We start from the raw sequence: 25,522 nt of genomic DNA, 5'->3' as shown, positions 1-25,522 counted from the left end.
TTTCCTATGGGAAGGTCAAAGCAGAGACTTCAAAAAGAAATTGAATGTGTACTCGAGGGAAACAAACTTGCAGGGCCACAACAATATAATAAGGGAAGGGGACTGACTGGAAACCTCAGAGAGCAAGAACTTGATATTGTTGAATTACTGTAATGAAAATATTCTACACATTCAGATTATTGCTTCCTTGTTGTAAATTCTGTCATCTTTTGTTTATGCTTTGATATATACTTGAAATAATTTAAGAGTTTAATTTTATCCTCGTTAATACAAAGGTACTCCTTTTAAGCAGTTGCTGAATAATTCCTGGTAAAGTCTCATCTTCTGGAATGAATTCCTCAACTGAAAATGAGTAATGGGTTGCACAAATACATATGCTTTAACTGGAAAGTTATGAGTAGGAAAATGTATGAAATTATCAGCAGGTTCTCATCTGGTCATCCTTTCTGTTTCCCACATAATAATTAGCCACATTTAACTGTTGACAATCTGGAGAAGATTCATGATGAAAAAGGAAATAATCTACTGCACATTGCAGCCTCTCAAGGACACCTAGAGTGCTTACAACATCTGACTACTTTAATGGCAGAGGAATGCTTGACAGAGCGTAATAATGAGAAACTTACCCCATCTTCCTTGGCAGTAAAGGTAGGTTACATAACAATTAACCAATGTGTGCTATGTGGACAAGTACATGAAACTTGGGAAATGGAGCAAAGCTGTACTGTAAAACATTTTCCTCTGGTCTCCACAGTTTCAAATAAGGTTGGTTTCCTTTATGCTGGGTTGAAAAGTAAATTATGTCACTATCTGAACCAAAAGAGCACCTTGAGATTGAGTCCTATTTGGTCAAAACATCAGTACCAATTGAGTTATCTGAACTGCATATAAGCTGTTTACACAAAGCCATAGCGCATTGGATCCAACCTAAAGACGACCTTGACCTTCATTTTACTGTCTATTTAGGTCATTCAGTGGGGTCAACAGCAAGGTATTAAAATGAGTATGCAAACTAAGTCTGTAGACTAAGCCTAATGTAGCTCTGAATATTGTAAAATAAGATCCAAGCTGCTGCTGCAAACTAGAAAGACATCAGGAACAATTGCAACTGTTGGTAGATGCAGAATACACTGAGTATAAATGTACAACTATTCCTAAAACCTTTCCATCAGTGGTGGAAGTTGGTGTTTGTCAAAATGAACATGGCTGTATGGCTGAGTGCAAGAAATTAGCTCACTGCCGATTTCTGAAGGCCAACTAGGGATTGGCTGCAAATGCCCTCCTAGGCTTAAGCACTCGCATCCCATGAATGGAAAAATGGAAACCTCTGTAATTATCACCTGCTATTTTGAGTTCTTTGTTTAAAAATTGAGTGATTTTGGGATAGAAGGAGGTTGTCCGGTTGCTTATGTCCTTGCCTGCTCTCTGCAGTTCAGCTAGTGCAACTCCCCTGCACTTTATCTGTATCCTTGCAATGTTTTCTGTAGACACTTAACAGGTATCTTTTGAAAATCGCCATCATGCTTTTGGGCAATACATTCTAGATCCTGATACCTCATTGAGTAAAAATGCATTTTCTCAACATTCTGTTAGTTCTTTTGCCAATCACAATAAATTTGTGAATCATCTTTCTTGACAGTCCCACCAGTGGGAACAATTTCTTTCCATCTAGTCTACCCAGACTCCTCAAACTTTTGAACACCTTGATTAAATCTTCAATTAACCTTCTCTAATGTGAACTGTTCTAGCTTATCCAACCTATCTTTGTAACTGAAACCTCTCATAGGAACATTGGAATTATGTGTCAGTCATTTAGCCTTTCAAGCCTCTATCTGATTTTGTCCGATCTTATCGTGGTCTCAACACCAAGTTCCTATCTACTTGTTGTAAGTTTTGACTCCTTTTTATCGAAAATTTGTTTAACTCTGCTTTGAATATGTTCAATAAGCCAGTTTCAACTGCTTTCTGAGGAAGAGAATGGTCAAATATTTATTACCGTCTGAGAGAAAACATTTCTCCTCATCCTAGCCTTAAAAGGGAAATCTCTTAGTTTTAAAGTGTGTCCTCCTAGTTCTAAGCTCCTCTACAAGAGCAAACATTCTCTAGTATAAGACTACAGACATAGAAGCAGAATTGTCATTTCAGCCCACTGAGTCTGCTCTGCCATCCAGAAAGATTATGGTTGATCTAATAATCCTTGATTCCACTTTCCTGCCTTTCCCCTATAATCTTTTAATCTGTTCCTGATTAAAACCTTGTCTTAGCTTTGAATATACTTAAAGACCCAGCCTCAAAAGCCTTCTGCAGTAAAGAATTCCTCAATTCAGTACCCTCTGAAAGAAGAAATTCCTCCTCATCTCTCTCTTAAATGTGCAATATCTTATTCTGGCATTAAAGTCTCTAGTTCTTCCATAAGGGAAAACAGTCTTTCTCCACTCACTGATCAAGTAGCATTTCAATCAGGTCACCTCTCATTTTCCTATGTTCTAATGAGTAGAAGCCTAATCTGTTCAACCTCTCCCCATCAGGTATGTAGGGACTGTTTTATGTTAACTTAGTGGACTTTCTCTGGACTGCTTCTAATACCAGCACATTTTTCCTTCGATAAGGAGCAGAAAATTGTTCAAAGTATTCCTACTGTGGTCTGATTAGTGCCTTGTCAAGTTTTAGCAAAAATCACACATTCCATACCCATCCCATTAAGCCTCATCAAGATTTTGTCTGTTTAAATAAGATTACCCCTCATTCTTCTCAACACCATTGGGAATAGGCCCAACCCATTCGATCTTTGTTCATAAGACCTTCATTCCAGCAATGAGTTGAACAACCCTTCCCTGAACTGCTTTTAAAGGGGTTATCTGTCAAATAAGGAGAGCAAAACCATACACATTACATAGAAGCACAGGAAAATAGGAAGGGGAGTCTGCTATTCGATCCTTTGAGCCTACTCCGTCATTCAGTTTGATCATTGCTGATCATCCAGCTTAGTACCCTGTTCCCACTTCTTCCCATGCCCTTTATCTCTTTAGCCCGAGGATCCATATCTAACTCCTTGTTGAAAACATTCAGTGTTTGGACCTCAACTGTTTCTGTGGCAGAGAATTCCACAGGCCAACCGGTGTCTGGGTGAAGAAATTTCTCCTCTTCTCAGTCTTATATTGCCAACCCCATATCCTTGGCTTGTGACCTCTGGTTTTGGACTCCCTTGTCATTTGGAACACCCTTCCTGCTTTACCCTGTCTAGATCTGTTAAAATGTAATAGGTTTCTGAGTTCACCCCCCATTGAATATAGCCCACACTGAGCCAGTCTCTCTCAAGTGGTCTTGATATTGTCATTATTACATTACTCTGGATGTAGTCTCATTAAAGTCATGTATAGCTGGTGCAAAACTTGTCTGTTTTAATGAAAGTAAAATACTGTGGATGCTGGAAACTAAAACAGAAACAAAGTGCTAGCAAACTGCGAAGGTCTAGCAGTATCTGTGGGTTGAGAAACAAAGTTAATGTTATGGTTTTCATGACTCTTCTTTGAAAACTTTTGAAGAAGAGTCCGGAGACTCAACATTTACTGTTGGAGATAATGGGAACTGCAGATGCTGGAGATTCCAAGATGATAAAATGTGAGGCTGGATGAACACAGCAGGCCAAGCGGCATCTCAGGAGCTCCTGAGATGCCGCTTGGCCTGCTGTGTTCATCCAGCCTCACATTTTATCAACATTTACTGTTGCCTACTTTTATGTTCCATTCCCCTGCAATAAACAGCAAAGCTCTGTGCACTGCCTTAATCAGTTGCAGTACCTATATACTAACCTTTTGTGATTCATATACCAGGACACCCAGATCCTTTGGCACCACTGAGCTCTGCAATTTATCAACATGTAAATATTTTTTAAAAAATTTGGCCTTCCAATGTGAACACATTTACATTTTCCCACATGAAACGCCATCTGACAAAATTTTGTTCACTTGATCTGTCTATACCCTTTTGTAAACTCTTTATCATATCTTGACAAATCACTTCCCAACTATCTGGATATCTTTGGTAAATTTAACTGCCAGCTGCCATATGTTTGGCCTTCTGATCCCAGTCATTGACATATACTGTAAACAGTTCAGGTCTTAACATTGATTCCTTTCAATTCACTATTTATTGCTTGTCAACCTAAAAATAACCCATTTATCTTGACCCATTGCTTCTATTAGGTTACTAAACTTTTGTCAGTACCACTAGATTAACATATGACCTCTTATTTGAGTAACAACCTTTGATGCGGCATCTCATCAAATGACTTTTGGAAATACATATAAACTCCACCTACATGTTCTCCTTTATCCACATTGTTTTGTAGCGCTTTGTACTTAGAGAGAAAATTTGGGTAAATAGTATAATTACACAATTAAGCGCTATATCTCCGAATCTTCCAGAGTCTATTGCATGATCTTTCATCTTGAAAAATAATGCTGTTCCATTTTTTTTTTTCCTTTCAGAGGTGGTGAGGCCAAATCAATCAATAGTGTAATGTGAATGTTCTGATGCCTGGAACCGTTCTTGTAAATCTTTTCTGCATTCTATCTAACGTTTGTTAATCTTTCCTAAAGTGTAGCCTCAATTGGGCACAATATTCCAGTTTTAGAAATGTTGATTCTAACTTACTTGCTTTTGTGCTGTCTTCCTCTCTTTACAAAGCCCATTGTGTTGTGTGGCATCACCTAAATGAGCTATGCTTCAAACATTTGGCAATCAAACCTGGGCATCTGTAAGGCACCGGGGGCCATCAACAGTGGCAGTATTGTATTCAACCATAATCTGTGACCTTGTAGCCAGTCTATTTAACATTAGTATCAATTCAGTGATCAACCCTCGTTTGATGAGAAGTGCAAGAGGCGTGCCAGAAGCAGCACCAGTTATTCCTAAAACTGAGGTTTCAACCTGGCAAAGTTGCCACTCAATAGAAGCAACATTCATTTGACAGAGCTGAGCAATCACAATCAAAGGATCAGATCAAAACTCTGCTGGCTTACCATATCCAGGCATATATGGTGGTGAACAGTTAAATAGCTATCAGTTGGAGGAGGAAATTTCATAAAAATGCCCTTCTTCACTGATGGGGAGTCCAGCACAACCTTGCAAAAGATGAGACAAAGCATTTGCATTAATCTTCAGCCAGGTGATCCATCTCTGCCTTTCTTTGAGGTCTCCAACTACACATGTGTCATTCTTCAGCCAATGTGATTCACTGCACATGGTATCAAGAAATGACTGAAGGTACTGGGCACTGCAGAAACTACAGAACACTCAGCTTCTGGCTTTGTTACACATTTTGTCCAAATATGGATCAAAAAACTGAACTGAAGGAGTGAGCTGAGAGCATCTTCCCCGAATCGAAGGCTTAATTGTGTAATTAAACATAGTATCTAGAAGCTGTATCAAAATTGATTTCAAGGGGAGTCAGCGAAAACTCTGACTTAGTTGAAATCACACCTAACGCAAAAGGAAAATGACTGTGGTGTCATGTCATTGGTAAGTGTGGACCATCAGATTTCATTTGGCCTCACCACCTCTGAAAAGGAAAAGAAAATGGAAGAGCATTATTTTTCAAGATGAAAGATAATGCATTAGACTCTGGAAGATTCGGAGATGTAGCGCTTAATTGTGTAATTATACATAGTATCTAGAAGCTCTATCAAAATTGATTTCAATGGGAGTCAGGGAAAACTTTTACCTAAAGTAAAAGGAATGTGTCTGTGGTGTCATGTCATTGGTAAGTGTGGACCATCAGATTTCAACTTCTATCTTCAGATTGTTATACTGAGATCTTCCATGGATTAAAATGTATTTTAAAATGGAAGAAGCATGAACATAAAAGTGGCTCAGTGGTCACCAGATCACATTCTAAGATAAGCTTTGAGAGCCACGTCGAATAAATAAAATTATTCACCCTGAATGTACCACTTTTATCTAAGGACATCAAAATCAGGTGAGTCTGCATCAAAAAATTTCTATTTTAATTCACATATCAATCATGGAATCCTGACAGTGTGCAACCAGGCCATTTGGCTCATCAGGTCCACACTACCCCTCCAACGAGTATCCCACCTAGACCCACATGCTTGCCCTACCCCTGTAACCTTGCATTTCCCATAGCTAATCCACCTAGGATGCACATGTCTGGATACTATGATCAATGTAACATACTCAATCCACCTAACCTGCACATCTCTGGACTTCGGGAGGAAACTGGGGTACCCAGAGTAAACCTGTACAGACATGGGGAGAATGTGAAAACTCCACACAGACAGTTACCAAGGCTGGAATAGAACCCAGATCCCTGGTGCTATGACGCAGCAGAGCTAACCACTGTGACTTCCCATATGTTTGATGATTTCACGTATTGGGAGATGAACGGTTAGCCTGCCAGGTAGCAGTTTGGAAAGATGCCACAAAAATGCCATCCAATGATCCCCAAATGTTAGAATAGCCTCCACTTATCTGGATACGTGTAGCTTCAACAAAATACAAAGAAGCCTAACATCATAAAGGAAGAGGTACTTCATTCACCACCTCAATTATTTCCTACCTGCATTATCAACACCACATAGTGGCAGTAGTGTGTTTCATTTATAAAATTCACTGCAACAACTCATCAAAGGCCCTTTGACAGGATCTTCTGAATCTGTGACCTCTATCACCCAGAAGGACAGGGACAGCAGATGCATGGGAACACCACTACCAGCAAGCTCTCCTTAAAGCCTTTGCAATTGTCCCCTGAAAGTAAATCATTACGTCTTCACTCATCTCAAGTACAGTGGAAGAGGTAATTGTATTACTCAGAGAGGATGCCTGTACCTGTAGATGTGACAAGAGGAGCCAGCATTCATGAATCAGTTCCCATTTTCTTCTTCAGCTTGTTGCTTTGCTGAGGCCTCGAAAAGGACCAAGCTCTGCTATTAACAGACCTGATCCTAATGAGTTTATTAATGGTGCTTTGAGTGGAATTTCAGAGGAAGACTGGAGATGTCCCCAAGTGATCCTAAGAGCTGATTAAGTACGATATACAGAATTGCCTTGCCACCTCCATGATCCAGAGCAAAATTTAACATAGATGAATGGAGTAAAATGCAGATTATACCTTAAAATATGGTTTTCAGTTGGTTATATTCCAACATTTTGCTCTTCCATCTCATGTAGTTCTGAATATTAGAGTTTTAATTACAAGAAGAAAGATGTGGGACTGTTTTTCCCATTGCCAGTTTCAGAATGCATAGAACAAGATGGATCCACATCCAAATCTTTGAGCCCATTTGTTCTCATGACCCATATTTCAAATTCTTCTGTCTTTTAAATACTGCGTTTGGTTTATTAAGTGGGTTTAATTCCAGGCCACAGCCAGTCTTCTGGCATGTTGCTAGCTGTTGCTCATGTTATTTGTAAAGACATGTTACTTGGCAATTGCTCAAAATGCTGTGAGCCTTTTCACTCTTGTTTCCTTCAAGTATTTTGGAGTTTTAATTTTAGTTTTATCTCTGTCTGTGCTAAGTATATTGAATATCACTGTTCAGAATGTCTGACCTGTATTTTTTTTTCAATGGTGAACTCATCAATTAATTATTTGCTTTTAAAAAAATGTACTGTAAAATCCATCAGAGATAATGGGAACTGCAGATGCTGGAGAATCCGAGATAACAAAGTGTGGAGCTGGATGAACACAGCCGGCCAAGCAGCATCTTAGGAGCACAAAAAATCTACTTCTGTATTAGTCCGTAGTGAAGAAAACCAGGTGTCCTTCTATTCCTTGATGAAATTTTCTTGTGAACTAACATGAAACCTTCAAGGCCATAAGTATATCGTGACTGTCCAGGAAAGTTTAAAATCAGTTATACTATAGAGTAGAGATAATGGGAACTGCAGATGCTGGAGAATCCGAGATATCAAAGTGCGGGGCTGGATGAACACAGCAGGCCAAGTGGCATCTAAGATGCTGCTTGACCTGCTGTGTTCATCCATACTATAGAACATTTGCTGTTGGAGCAATACCACATGTGTTTAAATATGCAGTATTTTTACGTAGCTGCAGCACGCTTAAATGCAATGACAATTAATCTCAATTTGATTGTATGACCACAGGAAGGGCAGCTTGAATGTCTGCGTTGGCTGATGAGTGAAACTGAAGCCATTGCTGAGTTGAGCCCTTCAGATGGTTACCCTGCTCTTGTACATTATGCTGCATGCTATGGACAGGTAAGCCAAAACCTGTACAGGAAATAAAATGTCATTGTTCACATTTGTGATTTAATACCGAATACTTGCTATCTTGCTACCTGATACTTATTATCCTATCTTGAGTTCCATAAATTTATAATGAATAAAAACAAAGTTGCTGGAAAAGCTCAGCCGGTCTGGCGGCATCTGTAAAGAAAAAAATCAGAGTCAACGTTTCGGGTCCGGTGACCCTTCCTCAGAACTGTTCTGAGGAAGGGTCACCGGACCCGAAATGTTAACTCTGATTTTGACCTGCTGAGCTTTTCCAGCAACTTTGTTTTTATTCATAGTAAATTTATGAGACCTTTCAAGAGTTAATCACCATGGTGGTTGCTATATTTCAGTGAGGATTATATTCTGGTTTCCCATGGGTACCAAAACTGTGTACATTACGTAAGTAAATTATAGTTTCAATGAACTAATCTGCATAAGTCCACATTAACCAAAGATTTACATCATGTCCTTTTTATCTTTACTCCATTGCGAGCAATGTAGAAGTGTTTGGTGACTTCCAGAGTTATCCAACATTTTCTGTGATCTACATGGGGTGATGTGACACATGTTGAAGGTTGTTTCACAAGTCATTTGCTGTCAGACATGGATGTGCTAGTTGAATCCCCCTTAGGCTACAGTTAGAAAATGAAAATGAGCAGAGGTGACATAGAAGATGAGCAACTGGAATGGGGAGAATGATGAGGGTTATGGAGAAGATTTCTTTTTTAGTAACATCCAACACTTGCCCCAGCCAAAACTCATCTCCTCCTTTAAGTGGTACAGACCAGCTTTAGGTCCTGGTAGTACCATACTTTTGCTCCCTGCAGGCATATAGCTATTCAGCATAATATTTTGCATTGTTTGCATGCTGCAATCACTTTAAATGGACAGGGGGCAGGAATTACATGCTTACCAGATGTCATTAATCACCCATCATGACGCTTGCGCCTTTTTTTTCTGGTGTTATAAAGTTTTGTAGCTCTACTCGTTTGCCTTTAGGCCTACATTCTGTGATAACCTTAATTTGCTCAAAACAAGTGTCTTATTTTACACTGAACTCTAATAATAATGAGCTGTTAACATGTCCCTCTCCCAACTTCAGTTGACTCTCCTTTCCCTCATTACTTACCTTTTTCACTATTTATGAAAATTAACTTTGTTACTTAAAGTTATTGATTCTCTTTTAATTTGCAGCAAACAAATTATATGCACACTTCATGAACCAAGATGACACCTATTTACAGTAATACACTTATTAATGGCTTCCTTATGTTAGAGACAAGTAGTTACTTTTATATAAAATCATTTAAGGCAAACATTTCAAGTATGAATAATGAAGTCCTTAATTATTAGCAGTCAAAGCTGCCCAGTACTTGGTTTTTGTACTCGTGTGGTGGCTTTGCAAAGCAATTTAGCTTGCATTTTATACCAGCTTAATGTGTTTATACTGTTTTCATTTTGAAAATTAAGCCATTCGATATGCAATGATTCACATTTGTGTGTGTGGAAATATGCCATTTTGAATGTTGAAATATTTGGCATTCTTCAGAGGTGGTTGTGGTGTTGTGGTTATTGGCACTTATACCTTGTATTCCAAAATTGCTAAAATGGTCTTATTTTACTAGGAAAAAGTTCTTCTGTGGCTTCTACAATATATGCAGGAACAAGGAATATCTTTGGATGAAGTTGATCAGTATGGAAACACTGCAGCTCATGTTGCTACCCAACATGGTCACCTGAGCTGTCTTCAGGTACAGATCGCTGATTTATGATAAAAATAGTTTTCACAGACTTTGAGAAAGAAGTACACATTTTTCATCTGTTATTTTGTTTACATGTGGCTTCCAGTTAGAATTTAAGTAGGTGTTGCGATATAAGTTTGAACGCAGTCCTCCTACCTTCAGATTTTGGATTTCAATCACCCAGATTAATAACATGAAAGTTTTTTTTTGCCTGTTATAAGTGCCCTGCATGAAATGTTTTGTCTTTGTGTAGTCAGGAGGAACCCTCACCCTTGGTTCACACTCTGCGTGGGAGCTGTATGTTTTCCTGCCTTCCCACGATTGATTAACTGCAGCAAGCTGTCTGAATTCACCAGTGGCATGTAAATGAGGCCTGTGCTTCTAAATGGCTCGGGCCTCATGACAGTAATGACAGATGGGCCGATAAATGTACTCAACACAGAGAACACCCATTATCCACCTATAGTTAAAATTTACACTCTGGTGCTCAAATTGGATAACCTGACAGAGAGATCTAATTAACACAGTATGTGAGAGTTCAGTGCACTATCAAAAAACAAGATCTCCAGGTATATTTCTGCTAGTTTTATAATTAGTATTTTTGTAGTTATATATTTAGTATCAAAAGAAAAAGGACCAGAAATGAACAGAGTCCAAACTTTGAAAATCACATTTAATCTGTGTATCCACATTTTTAAATGTGATTTCTCAATTGTATTTAACGTGGTGAAATGATTAAGTCCAATAAATTCAAATAGTTATTTTTATTTCTTTCTAATTTTTTTAAGTCTTTCTTCAGAACGTTGATCCCAGACAGTGCTGAAATGACTGTTAGTTTTCTTAGTAGGATTTGTTTATTCTACTTTTGATTTATACTTACGTATGTTTCCTTAGACCTTAGTCGAATATGGAGCAAATGTGACCATACAGAATCAGGATGGAGAGAAGCCTTCCCAGAGTGCAGAGCGACATGGACATACCACTTGTTCACGTTACCTAGTGGTTGTGGAAACTTGTATGTCTCTAGCATCACAAGTGGTGAAATTAACAAAACAACTAAAAGAGTAAGTGACACTGTGCAAAAATCATAAAAGTAGAAGCAAAATAGGAAGTGTTGAAGTATTGAGGAGCATAGTAAATGACAGCACAAGTTCTGATGAAATGTGATCAACCTGAAACAATAATTCTATATTTACAGATGTAAAGCTATTAATAAGAAGTTGCTTTTGTTAGGTAAACAATTAAAATTGCAGTATTTCAAATTAACCAATGTTACGTTAGGATATACATTCAACAGTAAAAAATGGCATCTTCAATTTAGAACAAAAACAAAAAAATACTGCAAACCCAACTGAGCTGGATTTTCCTAACTTTTTCTATTTTTATTTCAGCTGTCCTGCTTCTGCAATGCTTCTGCTTACTCTGAATTTACAGCTGCTTTGAAATGTACCTAAGATTTTGAGTAGCCTTAGAGTTATATAGCCATCTTAGTTTCTTTTAATTCAATGTTATAGCTTTTAAATGTATATCGTAGTTGTTTCTATTTCACTGCAGCCATTTAACTGGTTGAAAATATCAATAAAATCAACTGCCCATGATACACATAAAACATTGTCTATTGCTTATGTTTTGATCGGCATGTGTGTTGTTGCATGCTATTTGTGGCTGGAGAACATTAAGTTAGTATCTAACATTGTAAATATACCAACCCTTTGTTTTTTGGGTTGCATGGTAAAATTTGTCATTCAAACAGTAGCCCTAGATGTTCAGTTTTATATTTTAATTTAGGTTCCATCTTAGGTAAGATGTATACACTAAAATAAAAGCAAAATACTACAAATGCTGGAACTCTGAAATAAAACCAAAGTCCTGGAGAAACAAAGCAAGTGTCTTCCCCTCCCTCCCTTCCCTCACTTCATCTGTAATTTTCTGGAGATATACTAGCCACTAAATGTCCATTACAAGTACACTGATACCTCCAGTTACCCTGACTACACAGTCCTCCCTGTAAGGACTCCAATTCTCCATACCTTGTGCATTTTCTGCAGGCTGCCTCCAACATATCGTTCTCTTTCCTCAATCAAGAATTCACCCAAACCCTTCACCCCCGTCTGGCAAGGCCCTCAGCTGTGTCCAGTCCATTTCATGCGTTTCTGCCCTCACCTTTCCTGTTCCTCTAGAACAACAACAGGGTTTTTCCTGTATAGATGTTCGACCCCACTAGCCTCTGCATTCAATGCATTATCACCCCTCATTACTGTCACCTTCAGCAGGATGCAACCACCAAACACATCTTCCCCTCCCTTCCTTTATCGGCATTCCATAGAGACTGTTTCCTCTGTGTCACCCTGGTCCACTACTCTACCATTCCTAACACTTCCTTACACACACACATTGTGGCACCTTTCCATGCAATAACTTGCAGTGTATGTGATACTTGCCATTTAAACAGCCCCGTCCCTACTGTCTAAGGCTCCAAACATACCTTCTAGTGAAGCAGGGATTTACTTGAATTTTCTTTGTTCTAGTTTGCTGTATTTGCAGCTTACAATGCAAATTCCTCCACTTTGATGAGGCAAAACACAGACTGGGGAATGATTTTGTGGGTCACCTCTGTTGTGTCTGTCAGAATATAACCACTTTCCAATTACTTGATATTTGGATATAATACCTTGCCGTCATACTAACATTTAAGTCCCAGGCCTGTTGCAGTGTTCCAGTGAAGTTCGATGCAGCTGGACAAATGGCACTTCATTTTCCTTGGAGGCACTTTATAGCCTTTGGGACACAACATTAAATTCAAATACTTCAGTTCATGAACACTCCCTCCATTTTGATTATAATCTCTCCCCACCAACAAAAAGGTTAGCACGAAGTTGCTCTGAACAAAGTCAACCTATTTTTGACTATTTGCACTCTACATTAGTGCCTATTTTTTGTCTGCATCATTCCTCCACCACAGTTAGCATACCCTTTGTCTCTTGCTTTAGGTTCCCTCACCATTTGTCACACATACACCTCCTCCCCCCTTTCAACAGCAAAAACATTATCTTTTTCTTCTACTTTCAGCTCTGAAGAAGTCGTATCACACATGAAATGTTAACTTTATTTCTCTCTCAACAGGAGTTGACAGACCTGCTGAGTTTCTCCAGCACTTTTTTTAATTATACAGTATCTTAACATTATATTGTAGCTAACACATTTTGATGTGTTAATATTTTAATGAGAATAATGAGAATTTACTGGACTTGAATATTGTCAAAAATATTGCCAAGTTATTTTAAAGCAGAGATGTCCTCCAGAGGTTTTTACTCAGATTCATCAGTATGGAAGATCTGTTTAGTTCCTGGGGGAGGTAGTCATTTAATTATATTTTATTTGGAGTTCTTGCTCTTTATTACAGGCTTTTCTAATATAGTAGCCAATATACATACATTTGTATATGGAAGACCGAAATCCTGAACATTGCAATGCCAGATGTGAACATGTTTGCCTCTCTTAACAGATGTATGCTGAACTTCCATATACTTGTTTAACAGCTCAAAAGTGTGGACCAGAAATCCATCTGGGAGTATAAACTTTTAAAATGCAGTTCAGTATTTATTGTAGTGCCAAGGATGTTACATTATTTGTACATTGTTCACTATAAACATTATTCTTTGTTCAAATAATTAAGTGTAACTAAGTAACAAAGACACAGTCCTACATGTTTATATGTCTGTCTGTCTTCATAGACAAACAGCAAAGCAGATCAGCTTGCAAAACCAACTTCAGCATTTCCTACAAGACCAGATGCCAGAAGGAGCTGAACCCCAATCTCCTAGGTACAAATACATGCTCATATATAAGATTGCAATTTCATTTTTTAAAAATCTAACGTTTGTGTTTACCAAAGGTTCTGAATATTTAAATACTGCAATATAAGCAACAACTGAATTTAATAACAGAATTAGTAATTCAAATTCAGTTGAATCTCCCATGGTACTTCAAGTCAAATGACTTGACACTTATGGATTTATAGCTAGTGAACAATGTGACACCATCCTGCTCCTCCAAATTTGTTGATATTAAATCTTAGGTACTGCAGTAGCCCAATGTGTATTTAAATAAACAATATCGATGTGAATTTAGTCTTGTTCCTTCAGGTACGAAAAGGTAAATTCCTACTTCTGTTGTAATTTTTACCCAGGACTAAGACTCATTTTCATCTAACTACTTTCAAATGGCAGAAACTTGACTTCATAATCAGTGTGTCACCGTGTAATTGTTATCCTGTAAAGTTTCACAAATCACTAGCCTCAAAAGAGCTGAAGGAAGTATTGCCTCCAGTTCTGCAATAACATATCTTTTAAAATAATGTAAATTGTAGATTATTTGCAATATTTAGTGGAGTAAGAGGGGGAAATCTGTTTGGTTGCTCAATCCTGATTGCAGATGCTGCCTAACGTGTTGAATGTTTATAGTGTGAGTGATAATGGGAACTGCAGATGCTGGAGAATCCAAGATAACAAAGTGTGAAGCTGGATGAATACAGCAGGTCAAGCAGCATCTCAGGAGCACAAAAGCTGACGTTTCGGGTCCACACCCTTCATCAGAGAGGGGGATGGGGAGATTATAGTGTGTTTTGTTTTGTTCCTATCATTTTCCATGTGATTTTCCTAACAAAAACCAAGCCTTTATCCTATTGATCCATCATAGGAATTACAGATTTGAAATAAATTCAAAAGGAAGCATGCTGTTTAATCCCAGTCTTCCTCATAATCATACTATAACTTCAGGCGTAGATTTAAAATGATACACGGAGCATAGACATTGTCAAAACACAACACTGTATACAAGTAAAATTTATTATTTTGGGTATTTTATAAAAGGAATTTCACAATAAAATTGTAAACAGCTTGTAAATGTTTGGGCAGCTGTAAGAAATTTCTCAACTCAACTTGAGATTTCTCAAACAGCATTTGCAGTGTCTGAAAGGAAATGTTCAGAGATAGCTGAACATGAAAGAAAAGGCAATTACCTGAAGATTCACTCTGCTAATAAGTAAGGAAGAAGCCCTGGGCCCAAAGGGGTAGGTAAGGGATTTAAAAAGTACATATTCTGGTGACTCTTTTCACTTCTCAAACACTCCGTATCTGTAGTCCCCCCAGCACTGCCAACCCCAATTTACGTAAATTTTTTCTGGTCCTTATTGACCTTTCTATTCACAGCCATTTAAGAAGGTATTTACCAGCAATAATGAGAAATGTTGCAAGCTTTGTGTGTGCAAGCTTAATGATGATTCAGTTGGTGCCTGCCACACTAGCACATACTGGGATCCTGTCATTGCATTATCGACTCATAAATATTGATAGACTATTCTTCAATGAATGTGGTGGGTGGGAGGTGGAAAGAAATCAAAGTTAAGCCAAAACGTGTTCTTGCCTGATATTTGTATTCACCTATTTTCCAGAAGGTATAATTGGATATCAATAGTGGTAGATAACACTGGCTTAATATCCTCCTGTTTGTCCCATATTGAAGTCCTTTACTCATCTTTACAAATTAAGTAATTTGAATAACAAGGTGTAGAGCTGGATGAAGACAGCAGGCAAAGCAGCACTGGAGGAGCAGGAAAGCTGACGTTTCGGGTCAGGACCCTTCTTCAGAAATGGGGGAGGGGAAGAGGATTCTGAAATAAATAGAGAGTGAGGGAGAGACGGATGGAAGATTGATAAAGGAGCAGATAGATGGAGAGGAAACGGACAGGTCAAGGAGGCAGGGATGGAGCTAGTAAAAGTGAGTGAAGGTCACGAGTTAGGATGGGATTAGTCAGTCAAGAGAAGACGGACAGTTCGAGGAGACGGGGATGAGGCTGTAGGTAGGAAGTGGGGTTGGGGTTTGAGGTGGGGCAGTAGGTAGGTGGGAGAAAAGACAGACAGGTTAGGGAGGCGGGCATGAGCTGGGATAGTTTTGGGATGAGAATGGAGGCGGGGAGATTTTGAAGCTTGTTATTCATTTATACCATTGGGCTGTAGGGTTCCCAAGCAAAATATGAGGTGCTGTTCCTGCAATTTTCAGGTGGCATCGTTGTAGCACTAGAGGATAGTTTTCTTTCCTCTTTTTGTTCTCTGTCTCATTTCTTCTGATTTTGCCCTTTCTTCATTGCTACTCCACGTTTTTCTCCCTCTTTAACAATTTGCAATCTGACCTAGCCTTTGGGGGTAGAATTTGGGGCGGCACGTTGGCTCAGTGGTTAGCACTGCAGCCTCACAGCGCCAGGGACCGGGGTTCAAATCCAGCCTCGGGTAACAGTGTCTGCGGAGTTTGCACATTCTCCCCGTGTCTGCGTGGGTTTCCTCCAGGTGCTCTGGTTTCCTCCCACAGCCCAAAACTGTGCAGGCTAGGTGGATTGCCCATGCTAAATTGCCCATAGTGTTCAGGGGTGCGTGGGTTATAGGGGGATGGGTCTGGGTGGGATGCTTCAAGGGGCGGTGTGGACTTGCTGGGCTGAAGGGCCTGATTCCACTCTGTCGGGAATCCAATCTAATCTAATTAGGGTACTTTCCTGTACAGTTATCTAATAAGGTAAGCTCAAGCATTGGAGGTAGTATATTAGCATTAATAAAGGATCGGCTAACGAGTAGAAGACAGAAAATTGTGAAAGGGGGGCATTCACGATGGTACCCTGCAATTAGTAGTGTGCCACAAGGATCAATGCTGGGACCACAATTATTTACAATATATATTAAAGGTTTGATTGAGCAAAGTAATTATACTGTAGCCAAATTTGTAACTGCCATAAAAATAGGTGGAAAGGCAGGTGCTGAGGATGACATAGAGTCTGCAGCGAGATGTAGACAGATTAAGCACATAGGCAAAAATTTGGCAGATGGACTAAAATGTAGAAAAAAATGATGTTTTGTATTTGGCAGGAAGAATAGAGGGTCTGAATATAATTTAATTGCAAATTGCAGTAAACTATGGAGCAGAGAGATTAGGGAGTCATTGTACATGAATCACAAAAAGCTAGTACCGAAATGCAGTGGTGTAATAGGGAAGGCAAGTGGAATGTTGGCCTTTATTTAAAGTGGAACAGAGTATAAATGTAGGTAGGCTTTGTTGAAACATTACAAGGCAGTAGTCAGACCACAGCTGGAATTCTGCAAACAGTTTTCGAGCCTGTTGACTAAGGAAAGATATACTGGCATTGGAGGTAGCCCAAAGAAGGGTCACTAAGATGATACCAGATAAATAGAGATTATCTTTTGAGGAGACATTGTGTAGATTGGGCCTGCACCTTTTGGAATGTAGAAGAATCAGAGGCAACTTTATTGAAACATACAAAATTCTTAAGGAACTTGGCAGGGTGGATGCCGATATGTTGTTTCTCTTTTTGGGACAGCGTGGGACCAGAGGGCATAATCTCAGAGTAAGGGTTCATCTATTAAAAAAAAACGAAAGAACTGCAGATGCTGTAAATCAGCAACAAAAATAGAAATTGCAGGAACAGCTCAGCATGTCTGGCAGCATTTGTGGACAGAAATCAGAGTTACTGTTTCAGGTCAAGTGATCCTTCCACAGAGCTGTTCTGAGGAAAGGTCACTCGATCTGAAACGTTAACTCTGATTTCTCTCCACAGATGCTCCAGACCTGCTAAGCTGTTCCAGTAATCTATATTTTTGTCATCTATTTATGATGGAGATGAGGAGGAATTTCTTTTATAATACTGTAGTGAATCTGAGGAGTTCTTAACTGCAGATATCCGTTGAGAATGGTTATTAAGTATATTCGAGGCAAGGTTAGACAGAATTTTAATCGGAACGAGAATCAAAGCTTATAAGGTAAAATAACTGCAGAAAGGCTGGTATCCTGTCACCAAGTCACCCTTTATCTACATGTGCATAATACACTGGCTATCACCAGCTAAGTTGGAGTCACTCCCTCAATTGAGAAGATTTTGAATCTCCTTTTTATATTGGTCAGCCAGGGCATTAGATTGGCCCACGTTAACAACTCCAGTTAAGTATCTCACAGTCAACAAGATACACCTGGTTCCAATCACTAAATAAGGAAAAGGCAGAAAAGTGGAATTTATAATTTTCAGATCAGCCTTGATTCCATAATTTTTAATAACCTCAGAATGTCCCAAAGCAGTTTGCAAACTGTTAAGTATTTTTAACATGTAGCAAAATGTCAGAGCCAATTTGCACATAGTTCACCACAAACTAAGCTTGCTATTCAAATTAGGCTTGCTGGTTGAAGGACCACCATTGGTCGGGACACTATCAGAATTCCACTTGTGCCATGGCATATTTTATGTTCACTTCGGAGATGCTACGATTAAATGCCTCATCTTGAAAAACTGTGCCTGGGCAGCATTCCACCATATTGCTGTGAACTGTTACTAATGTTGACGTACTCAACTCTACACTGAGGCTTGAATACACGATCTTCTCACAGTGCTGCTCATTCACTATTGAAATCTAAATGCAGAAAAACAAAAGCAAAATTGATTTAAGTTTCCAAATTTTTGCATTAGTAAGATTTCCATTTCATGTACGTACTAATTAATTTTAGAATTGCAAATGATGTATATAGGCTCTTTTGCATAAGTGATTACTGCACAATACAGCTTTACCACATGAACTGGGTAAATCATAACTTTGATTGCCTTTTATGTTGGATTTACTGATCTCCGTGGGGCAATGGTGGAGCAAAAAATATCAGCCTCTGCTACCTGGATGAAAAAGGTGGGTGAATCTAATGCCTGCAGTGCAGTGCTGTAGACTCTATATGAGCTCAGCTTGCGGTGAAAATGATAGGTGTCATTAAAAGGCCATGGTGCCATGAAAATAATTTTAAAATGCAAAATAAACCTTTATTTCTAAAAAGGAGCCTGGTAACACTATTTCTGAGGCAAAGCTCCTTTTAATGCTCCGGATAAATATCCAATCAATCAAAACCCAGCTATGTTTTTCAAAAGGCACTTTTTATAAGCCTCTAGTTTGTTTTCTTGGACCCTTGACCCCTTTATCATTAAGAGTTGTACTATAATGCACTCATTTTCAGTGGAACAAATTAATGGTCTGATGTACCCCAGCTGTAATGCACTTACATTACATCCAAGCTGAAAACTTAATAAACTAATTTCCAAATAAATAGAGAGCTATCTTTGGACTCAACCATGTTAATATCTAACTGTAAAGCATGCTTCATTAGCTTTCTTCCATTGGCTTCACATCTTTTTCTTATTACCCTGTATCTTCTGACCACATAGAAGTTGCTATTCTGAGTTATGTATCAGTATTCAAGATCAAATCTACTTTTTAAAAAAGTTACATTTTTAAAAGCCTTTTCAGTTTGAACTTTTCCTTGGCATGCAAGGTATTTACCATATCACTAATACTGTTGGGAAACATAAATCCAAAGATAGCTTAAAGAAGTTGACCTGTATTTGAAAAGACAGAGTGCTGTGTTCTAAATGAATTGCTCAACCAGATTAATGAGACTGGGACTTTCTTGCAACTTTCCAACTATTGTGCTTTATTGCTAAATCTGTACAAATAACTTAATGCAGTTTTGAATGGTATGACAATTATACTCTGTAACCAAGGGAGTTGGGGAACATGAATAAAATGAAAAAGTAAACCATTTGTTATTGTTTGGATGGGAGGCTGGGACTATACAGGGCAATTGATTTTCTATAATAAACACTCTTGCTGCTCTGATATTATCTCACTGAGACAATAAGTCACACTTCTTTTGACGTTCTTCATATTCTCTCCATTTTGTTGGTTTCCCAGGAATTCTTTTAAAAAAGTAACCAACCAAACAGGTGGAAAATAGCATTGAAAACTGTCTCAACTTGTGAACATCTGTGAGAAATAGACTTTGGCAGGTTTCTTATATTAGTGCTGCAATTTAAAAGAAAATCTTTTAACATTTTGTAAATGAAATTAGGTTAAACTGCGTTCAACATAACAGTTGCAAATGTTTTTGGAAATATACAATTAGCACAAAGAACTAATCATGAATTCATCCTTATATATGTTGTGTTGTGTTTTTGTTTTTTTTTCTACAACAACCAGTTCCTCTGTACCATCCGAAAATGATAAGAAAACTCACCCATCCTGTGGTCAAAGGATGCCTGGCATAAATACAAATGGGAATACAGCTTACAACAGTGAAACCAAATCAAAGGTTACCAAAAAGGGGATACTGAAACAGAAAGGTGAAGAAGCAGACAAAATTCTGCGCCAGCTCTTGGGAGAAGAAATTTCTGGAAATGTGTGCACACAGGAAAAACTTTCTTTGGAATTTCAAGATCAGCAGGAGGCAAGTGTTGTAACGGGGCCTGCAAGAAAAGTTCTGAGAAATAAAAGGGAGCTGAAATTGACCAGACTGAGATATTCTCAGAGATCCTCCAGTGAGTCAGATACTGACTCCTATATCAGTGAAGATCAGAAGAACTCTCCCATTAGAAGAGCTGACAAACCACGACCAGAGCCCATTGTTGAAAAAGATGAATACACTGCAAAAGTCCACTTCATGATTAAAAAGCATGCCTCCGCAGTTGGGAGAATGTTTCCTTTTTCCCTTAAAGCCTCTGGTTCATCAGAGGAACAAAGTCAGTCTCCTATTGCTGAAAGCAGTGATAATGTACCTGACTCTCAGCATCAGATAAGAAGTCCAGTCAGGACCCTGTCTGTTGAAGAATCAGTTCTACCTTGTGTTGACAATACTACCACACAAAAAACCACAAACAGTCCTAAAAGTGCTCTGAAATCACCATCTTCAAAGAGTAGAGCGTCTCAGAATTTAAAACTTAGAGTGACTTTTGAGGAGCCTGTTGTGGAAATTGAACAGACAGTTCCTGAATTAGATAACAGAAAGGGCACAGAAAGTGAAGGAACATTACCAAGGCCACCACCTTGTTTAGAAATGGGTGAACCATTGAACAGATACATGGGACAGTTTCACTCACCAGTGGAATCTATAAACAGTAACCAAAACAACAATAACTCACAAGCTACCCATTTAAACATAACATCCACCCCTAATTTACCACTGAATTCCACAGGAAGGAAATCAGGAGGGTCAAAAGCAAGTTGTGTAACACCCACAAAAGTTAATGCCAAGACACTGAGTGTGTCAAAATCCACCAAATAATCCATTGTTTTAATTTTTTGAAACTTACTAAAACTCTAAACTAACATTTCAAAAATTCAAAATAGTACCAAATTTTATTATATGTACATTTGTATAGAAGAAACCTAGCTGAATAAATTTTAAAATATTTTGACCATTCTTTCTACCTGTTTTTTTTAAAGATCCTAATGTAAACTCAAATGATATAGATAATAGTTTTTAAAGCACTTACAAACATGCTGTGATTGTTTCTGCATTATTAATATTCAGGTACTTTTATATAAATGACGAATTGTTTTAAGATTGATGTTCCATTTTAAATCATTTGCCTCAATTAAAATTAGATACATTAGAAAATCTATATTACTTTTCTTCCTCCTTTGTGCCCATTTTCTTTACTACTTTTGTGGCATTAGTACTTTGGCCAAGTCAGCATTCTTTATGTACAAGGTTAAAGACTGTATGTCCGCAAATTAAAATGGGGACACTCATGCTGACTGTCATCTCCTCCTTACTCACATCTAGTTCCTGGATAGCAGTTGTGATGAGGAACTGAATTTTGGCCCTTCATGTACCTAACGTGGTGACTCTGATAAAAATCATTGAGTACAATTGCACCCTGGCTAGTGTCAAATTAGGATATATGGGTCAACCATTCAGTGCCTTGACCTTTGAACAAATTCAGAAAGGATGGGTTTTAAGGAACTGTTAGAGAGGTGGTTTAGGAAATAATTTGTTTTGTATTTCTAGGTTTACATTTAAGTACCCTGCCATTCTGCTGCCCCTGTGTACAGTTTATTTTCTGAAGATATGGGTATCTTCAGTAAAATTCAATTCCTTTGATATAAGTCATCAGAGCAGAATTGCTTATTTTTGATGCCAATTTGTACTGAAACAGAGTTCCACCTCAGTGGAGTTCAAAGTGTTTTCAGGAAAACAACTTCAGCAGAGAGTAGATGATGGTGTTCCTAAATGGAAAAGGTGGAAATGTTTGCCATTTCCCTTGACAGTGACATCCTCAAATTAAATTCCTACTTTTAAAATATATTCCAATCATTAATTGGGCTTAGTTGTATTGCAACACAGCCCAGTTTCTGCAAACTTCTCCTTAGCCTCTTCTCATGTAAATTTGCCACCTTCCTCTCAACTTTCAACTTAAATCTTCAGATAAACTCTCTTTGAACCATATCTTTGGTATGCCTGTTGACCTCGCCTTGTGTTGTAGCCTCTCTTCACCCACGATCTCAGACTGTGACAATACTATTTAGGACTAAATCATAATTTCGCTAACAGGCCATCTACATTCCTTCACTAGCTGAAAACAAAAAGAAAACTCTCTCACAGGATTCATACAGCTTGGTGCACAAATTTGATCTGTCACTTGCCATAATCCTCGCTACTACTGGATTGCTCAACTATGCTCTTTTTTTTGTATCTTTACCCTAACCGGCAACAAAACTATCCCTGTTTTGTATATTGTGGCATTCTGCTTGATACAGCATCGATTTATCTAATCACTTGGGGTGGAGGGTTCAATTGAGGGGAAGCTATTGTTTGGAAGATGCTAGAGTCCATTATTAGGGAAGAAATAGCAAAGCATTGAGAACAACTTAATGTAATCAAGCAGAGTCAATATGATTTTGTGAAAAGGAAATCACTTTTGGCATTTTAAGAGCTCTTTGAGGATATAATGAGCAGAGTAAATAAAGGAACACCAGTAGATGTAGTATAGGGATTTTCGGACAGCATTCAATAAGGTGTTACGTAAAAGGCTGTTGGGAGTGATGTATTAGCATGGATTGAAAATTGATTAACTCACATAAAACAGAGTCTGGATCAACGGGTCATTTTGAGGTTGGAAAGACCTATCTAGTGGGGTGTAACAAGAATCGCTATGTCCGCAATTATGAATTATCTGTAATAATGACTTGAAGAGGGGGCAGAGTGGACTGTACCCTAATTTGGCAATGATACAAAAAGAGTTGGAGGACATGCTGCAACAAGGACTAAGAAATTTAGCATTTATTGCTATAGAGTGGGAGTTAAAAACAGGAAAATCTTGTTACAACTACACAGGGTATCGGTGAGGCCACATCTGCTACTGTGTACATTTTTGGTTATTTAACAAGATATACTGGTGTTGGATGCTGCTCAAAAGAGATTTAGTAGGCTGATTTGTGGGATGAAGATATTGACTTAGGGGATTACACCTGACCAGAAACTGAACTGGACTAGCTGTATAAGTGCAAAGGTTTCACAACAGGCCTGAGGCTAGAAATACGCAATGAGAAACTCACTTCTTCACTTTTCACTTGCCTGGATAAGTGTGGCTCCAACAACACTCAAGAAGCTTCACACCGTCCAAGACAACGCAGCCTGCTTAATTCGCACCACACCCACTCCCTCCTCCACTGATGCTCAATAGGAGCAGTGTGTACCACCTACAAGATGCACTGCAGAAATTCACCAGAGATCCTTAGACATTATCTTCAATGCCTACGGCTATTTGCATCTAGAAGAACAGGGGCAATAGATACCTGGAAGCACCACCACCTGCAAGTTCCCTCCGAGCCACTCACAATCCTGACATGGAGATATATCACTGTTCCTTCAGTTGCATTGGCAGTCCCTCGTTATCGGCATTGCTGGTGTACCTAAACCATATGGACTGCAGCTGTTCAAGAAGGGAGCTCACCTCCACCTTCTCTAGTGCAACAATAAATGCTACCTGAGCCAGTCTTGCCCATATCCCACAAGTGGATTTAAGAAAAGGCTAAACAGGTTATCCCCACACTCTGTTCCTCACCACCCTCTCTTCCACCTCCTGCACACTCTTTCCCCAACATTCCTCCTTTCTCCCTTTGTGTCTCATTCCCCTCTCAACTGTCCTTGCCCCAGCCCTACCTCTCTTCCTCTGCACTCTTCCTTCCTCCAGTATCTTTCTCCCACTCTTTCCTCCCCTCTCACTCTCTCTACTGTCCCTCCCTATCTCCTCCTACTGTATCCCCTCCCGCTTTCTCTCTCTTCCAATACTTTCTCTTTCCTCTCTTCTTACTTTCTTGCACTCTTTCCTCCTACCACAACTCTCTTTTCCTCAACAATTGTGTTTTGTTCCCCTGTTCTACCTCCTTCTTCCTGCCCTCAATACATTACTTTATCCTGCCATTGTCCCCTCAACAGCAAGTATGAGGACCTTTTCAGAATACTTGTTACCAAGATTGCTTCTCTCTGCATCAAACTATGATCAGCTTATCCTCAAATCCCTACATTGTATCCTTCTATCCTCTCCAATTACCATGCATTTCCAACTTGTTTCTCCTCAATGCCTTTCAATTTATTAGCCTACACTGTACGTGTCCCAGCTCAGAGAACACACCAACATTTACAAGCAGCAGCCAAGCTACAAATCTTCACTCAAACCCTGAACTATACCTGTCTCTCCTGTAGCTTTCTATTCAAATCCCTCCATTTTGGTTTGCACCCACTTACATTGGCTTCTTCAAAGTTTTAAATGAGATCCTCTGTGACCATGTTCCTTCACTGCTTCTTGGCGTCTCTAAGTATTCACATTTGTGGCTCTGCTTGCTTAAGGAATGCATCATGGTATTCAAATGTAGGGGATGCAAAGGCATGCATGAGCATTTTAAGCCACTCACAGAGTACCTCAGATTCATTCAAGAATACCATGATGCATTCCTTGTTTGGTGTCATAGCTTTTCACCCTTGCCTTTTCTGACTAACATTGGTTCACTGTGTCTAAAAACATTTTCAACAACTCTAAGATAACAAAAGTGTGGAGTTGGATGAACACAGCAGGTAAGCAACATCTTAGGAGCACAAAAGCTGACGTTTCGGACCTAGACCCTTCTTCAGAAAAGGGGGAGGGGGAGAGCATTCTGAAATAAATAAGGAGAGAGGGGGAGGTGGATCGAAGATGGATAGAGGAGAAGATAGGTGGAGAGGGGAGACAGACAAGTTAAACAGGTGGGGATGGAACCAGTAGAGGTGAGTGTAGGTGGGAAGGTAGGGAGGGGATAGTTCAGTTTGGGGAGGACGGACAGGTCAAAGGGGCAGGATGAGTTTAGTAGGTAGGGAATGGAGGTGCAGCTTGAGGTGGGAGGAGGGAATAGGTGAGAGGAAGAACAGGTTAGGGAGGCGGAGACGAGCTGGGCTAGTTTTGGAATGCAGTTGAGGGAGGGGAGATTTTGAAGCTTGTGAAATCCACATTGATACCATTGGGCTATAGGGTTCTCAAGAGGAATATGAGTTGCTGTTCCTGCAACCTTCAGGTGGCATCGTTGTGGCACTGCAGGAGGCCTAGGATGGACATGTCGTCTAAGGAATGGGAGGGGGAGTTGAAATGGTTCTCGACTGGGAGGTCCAGTTGTTTATTG

At 39.1% G+C, this 25,522-nt stretch overlaps 1 protein-coding gene across 4 annotated transcripts in view; it reads left to right on the top strand.

Moving 5' to 3' along the window:
• sncaip (synuclein, alpha interacting protein) overlaps nucleotides 1–24,948 on the top strand; it is a 112,115-nt gene extending 87,167 nt beyond the window's left edge. For all 4 annotated transcript variants that reach the window (XM_048527374.2, XM_059644675.1, XM_048527376.2 and 1 more), the window contains 6 exons: nucleotides 469–648; nucleotides 8,128–8,241; nucleotides 9,882–10,007; nucleotides 10,893–11,062; nucleotides 13,733–13,822; nucleotides 20,069–24,948. In XM_048527374.2, the coding sequence (XP_048383331.2) occupies nucleotides 469–648; nucleotides 8,128–8,241; nucleotides 9,882–10,007; nucleotides 10,893–11,062; nucleotides 13,733–13,822; nucleotides 20,069–21,149 (1,761 nt within the window). In that variant the 3' untranslated portion in view covers nucleotides 21,150–24,948. The remainder of the gene's footprint in view (nucleotides 1–468; nucleotides 649–8,127; nucleotides 8,242–9,881; nucleotides 10,008–10,892; nucleotides 11,063–13,732; nucleotides 13,823–20,068) is intronic.
• Nucleotides 24,949–25,522: the final 574 nt, after the last annotated feature.

The sequence above is a fragment of the Stegostoma tigrinum genome, chromosome 3 (assembly GCF_030684315.1).
Source record: "Stegostoma tigrinum isolate sSteTig4 chromosome 3, sSteTig4.hap1, whole genome shotgun sequence".
In the NCBI taxonomy this organism is placed as follows: domain Eukaryota; kingdom Metazoa; phylum Chordata; class Chondrichthyes; order Orectolobiformes; family Stegostomatidae; genus Stegostoma; species Stegostoma tigrinum.
Note: the sequence above shows the minus strand (reverse complement) of the source record. Positions and strands in the feature narration are given on the sequence as shown.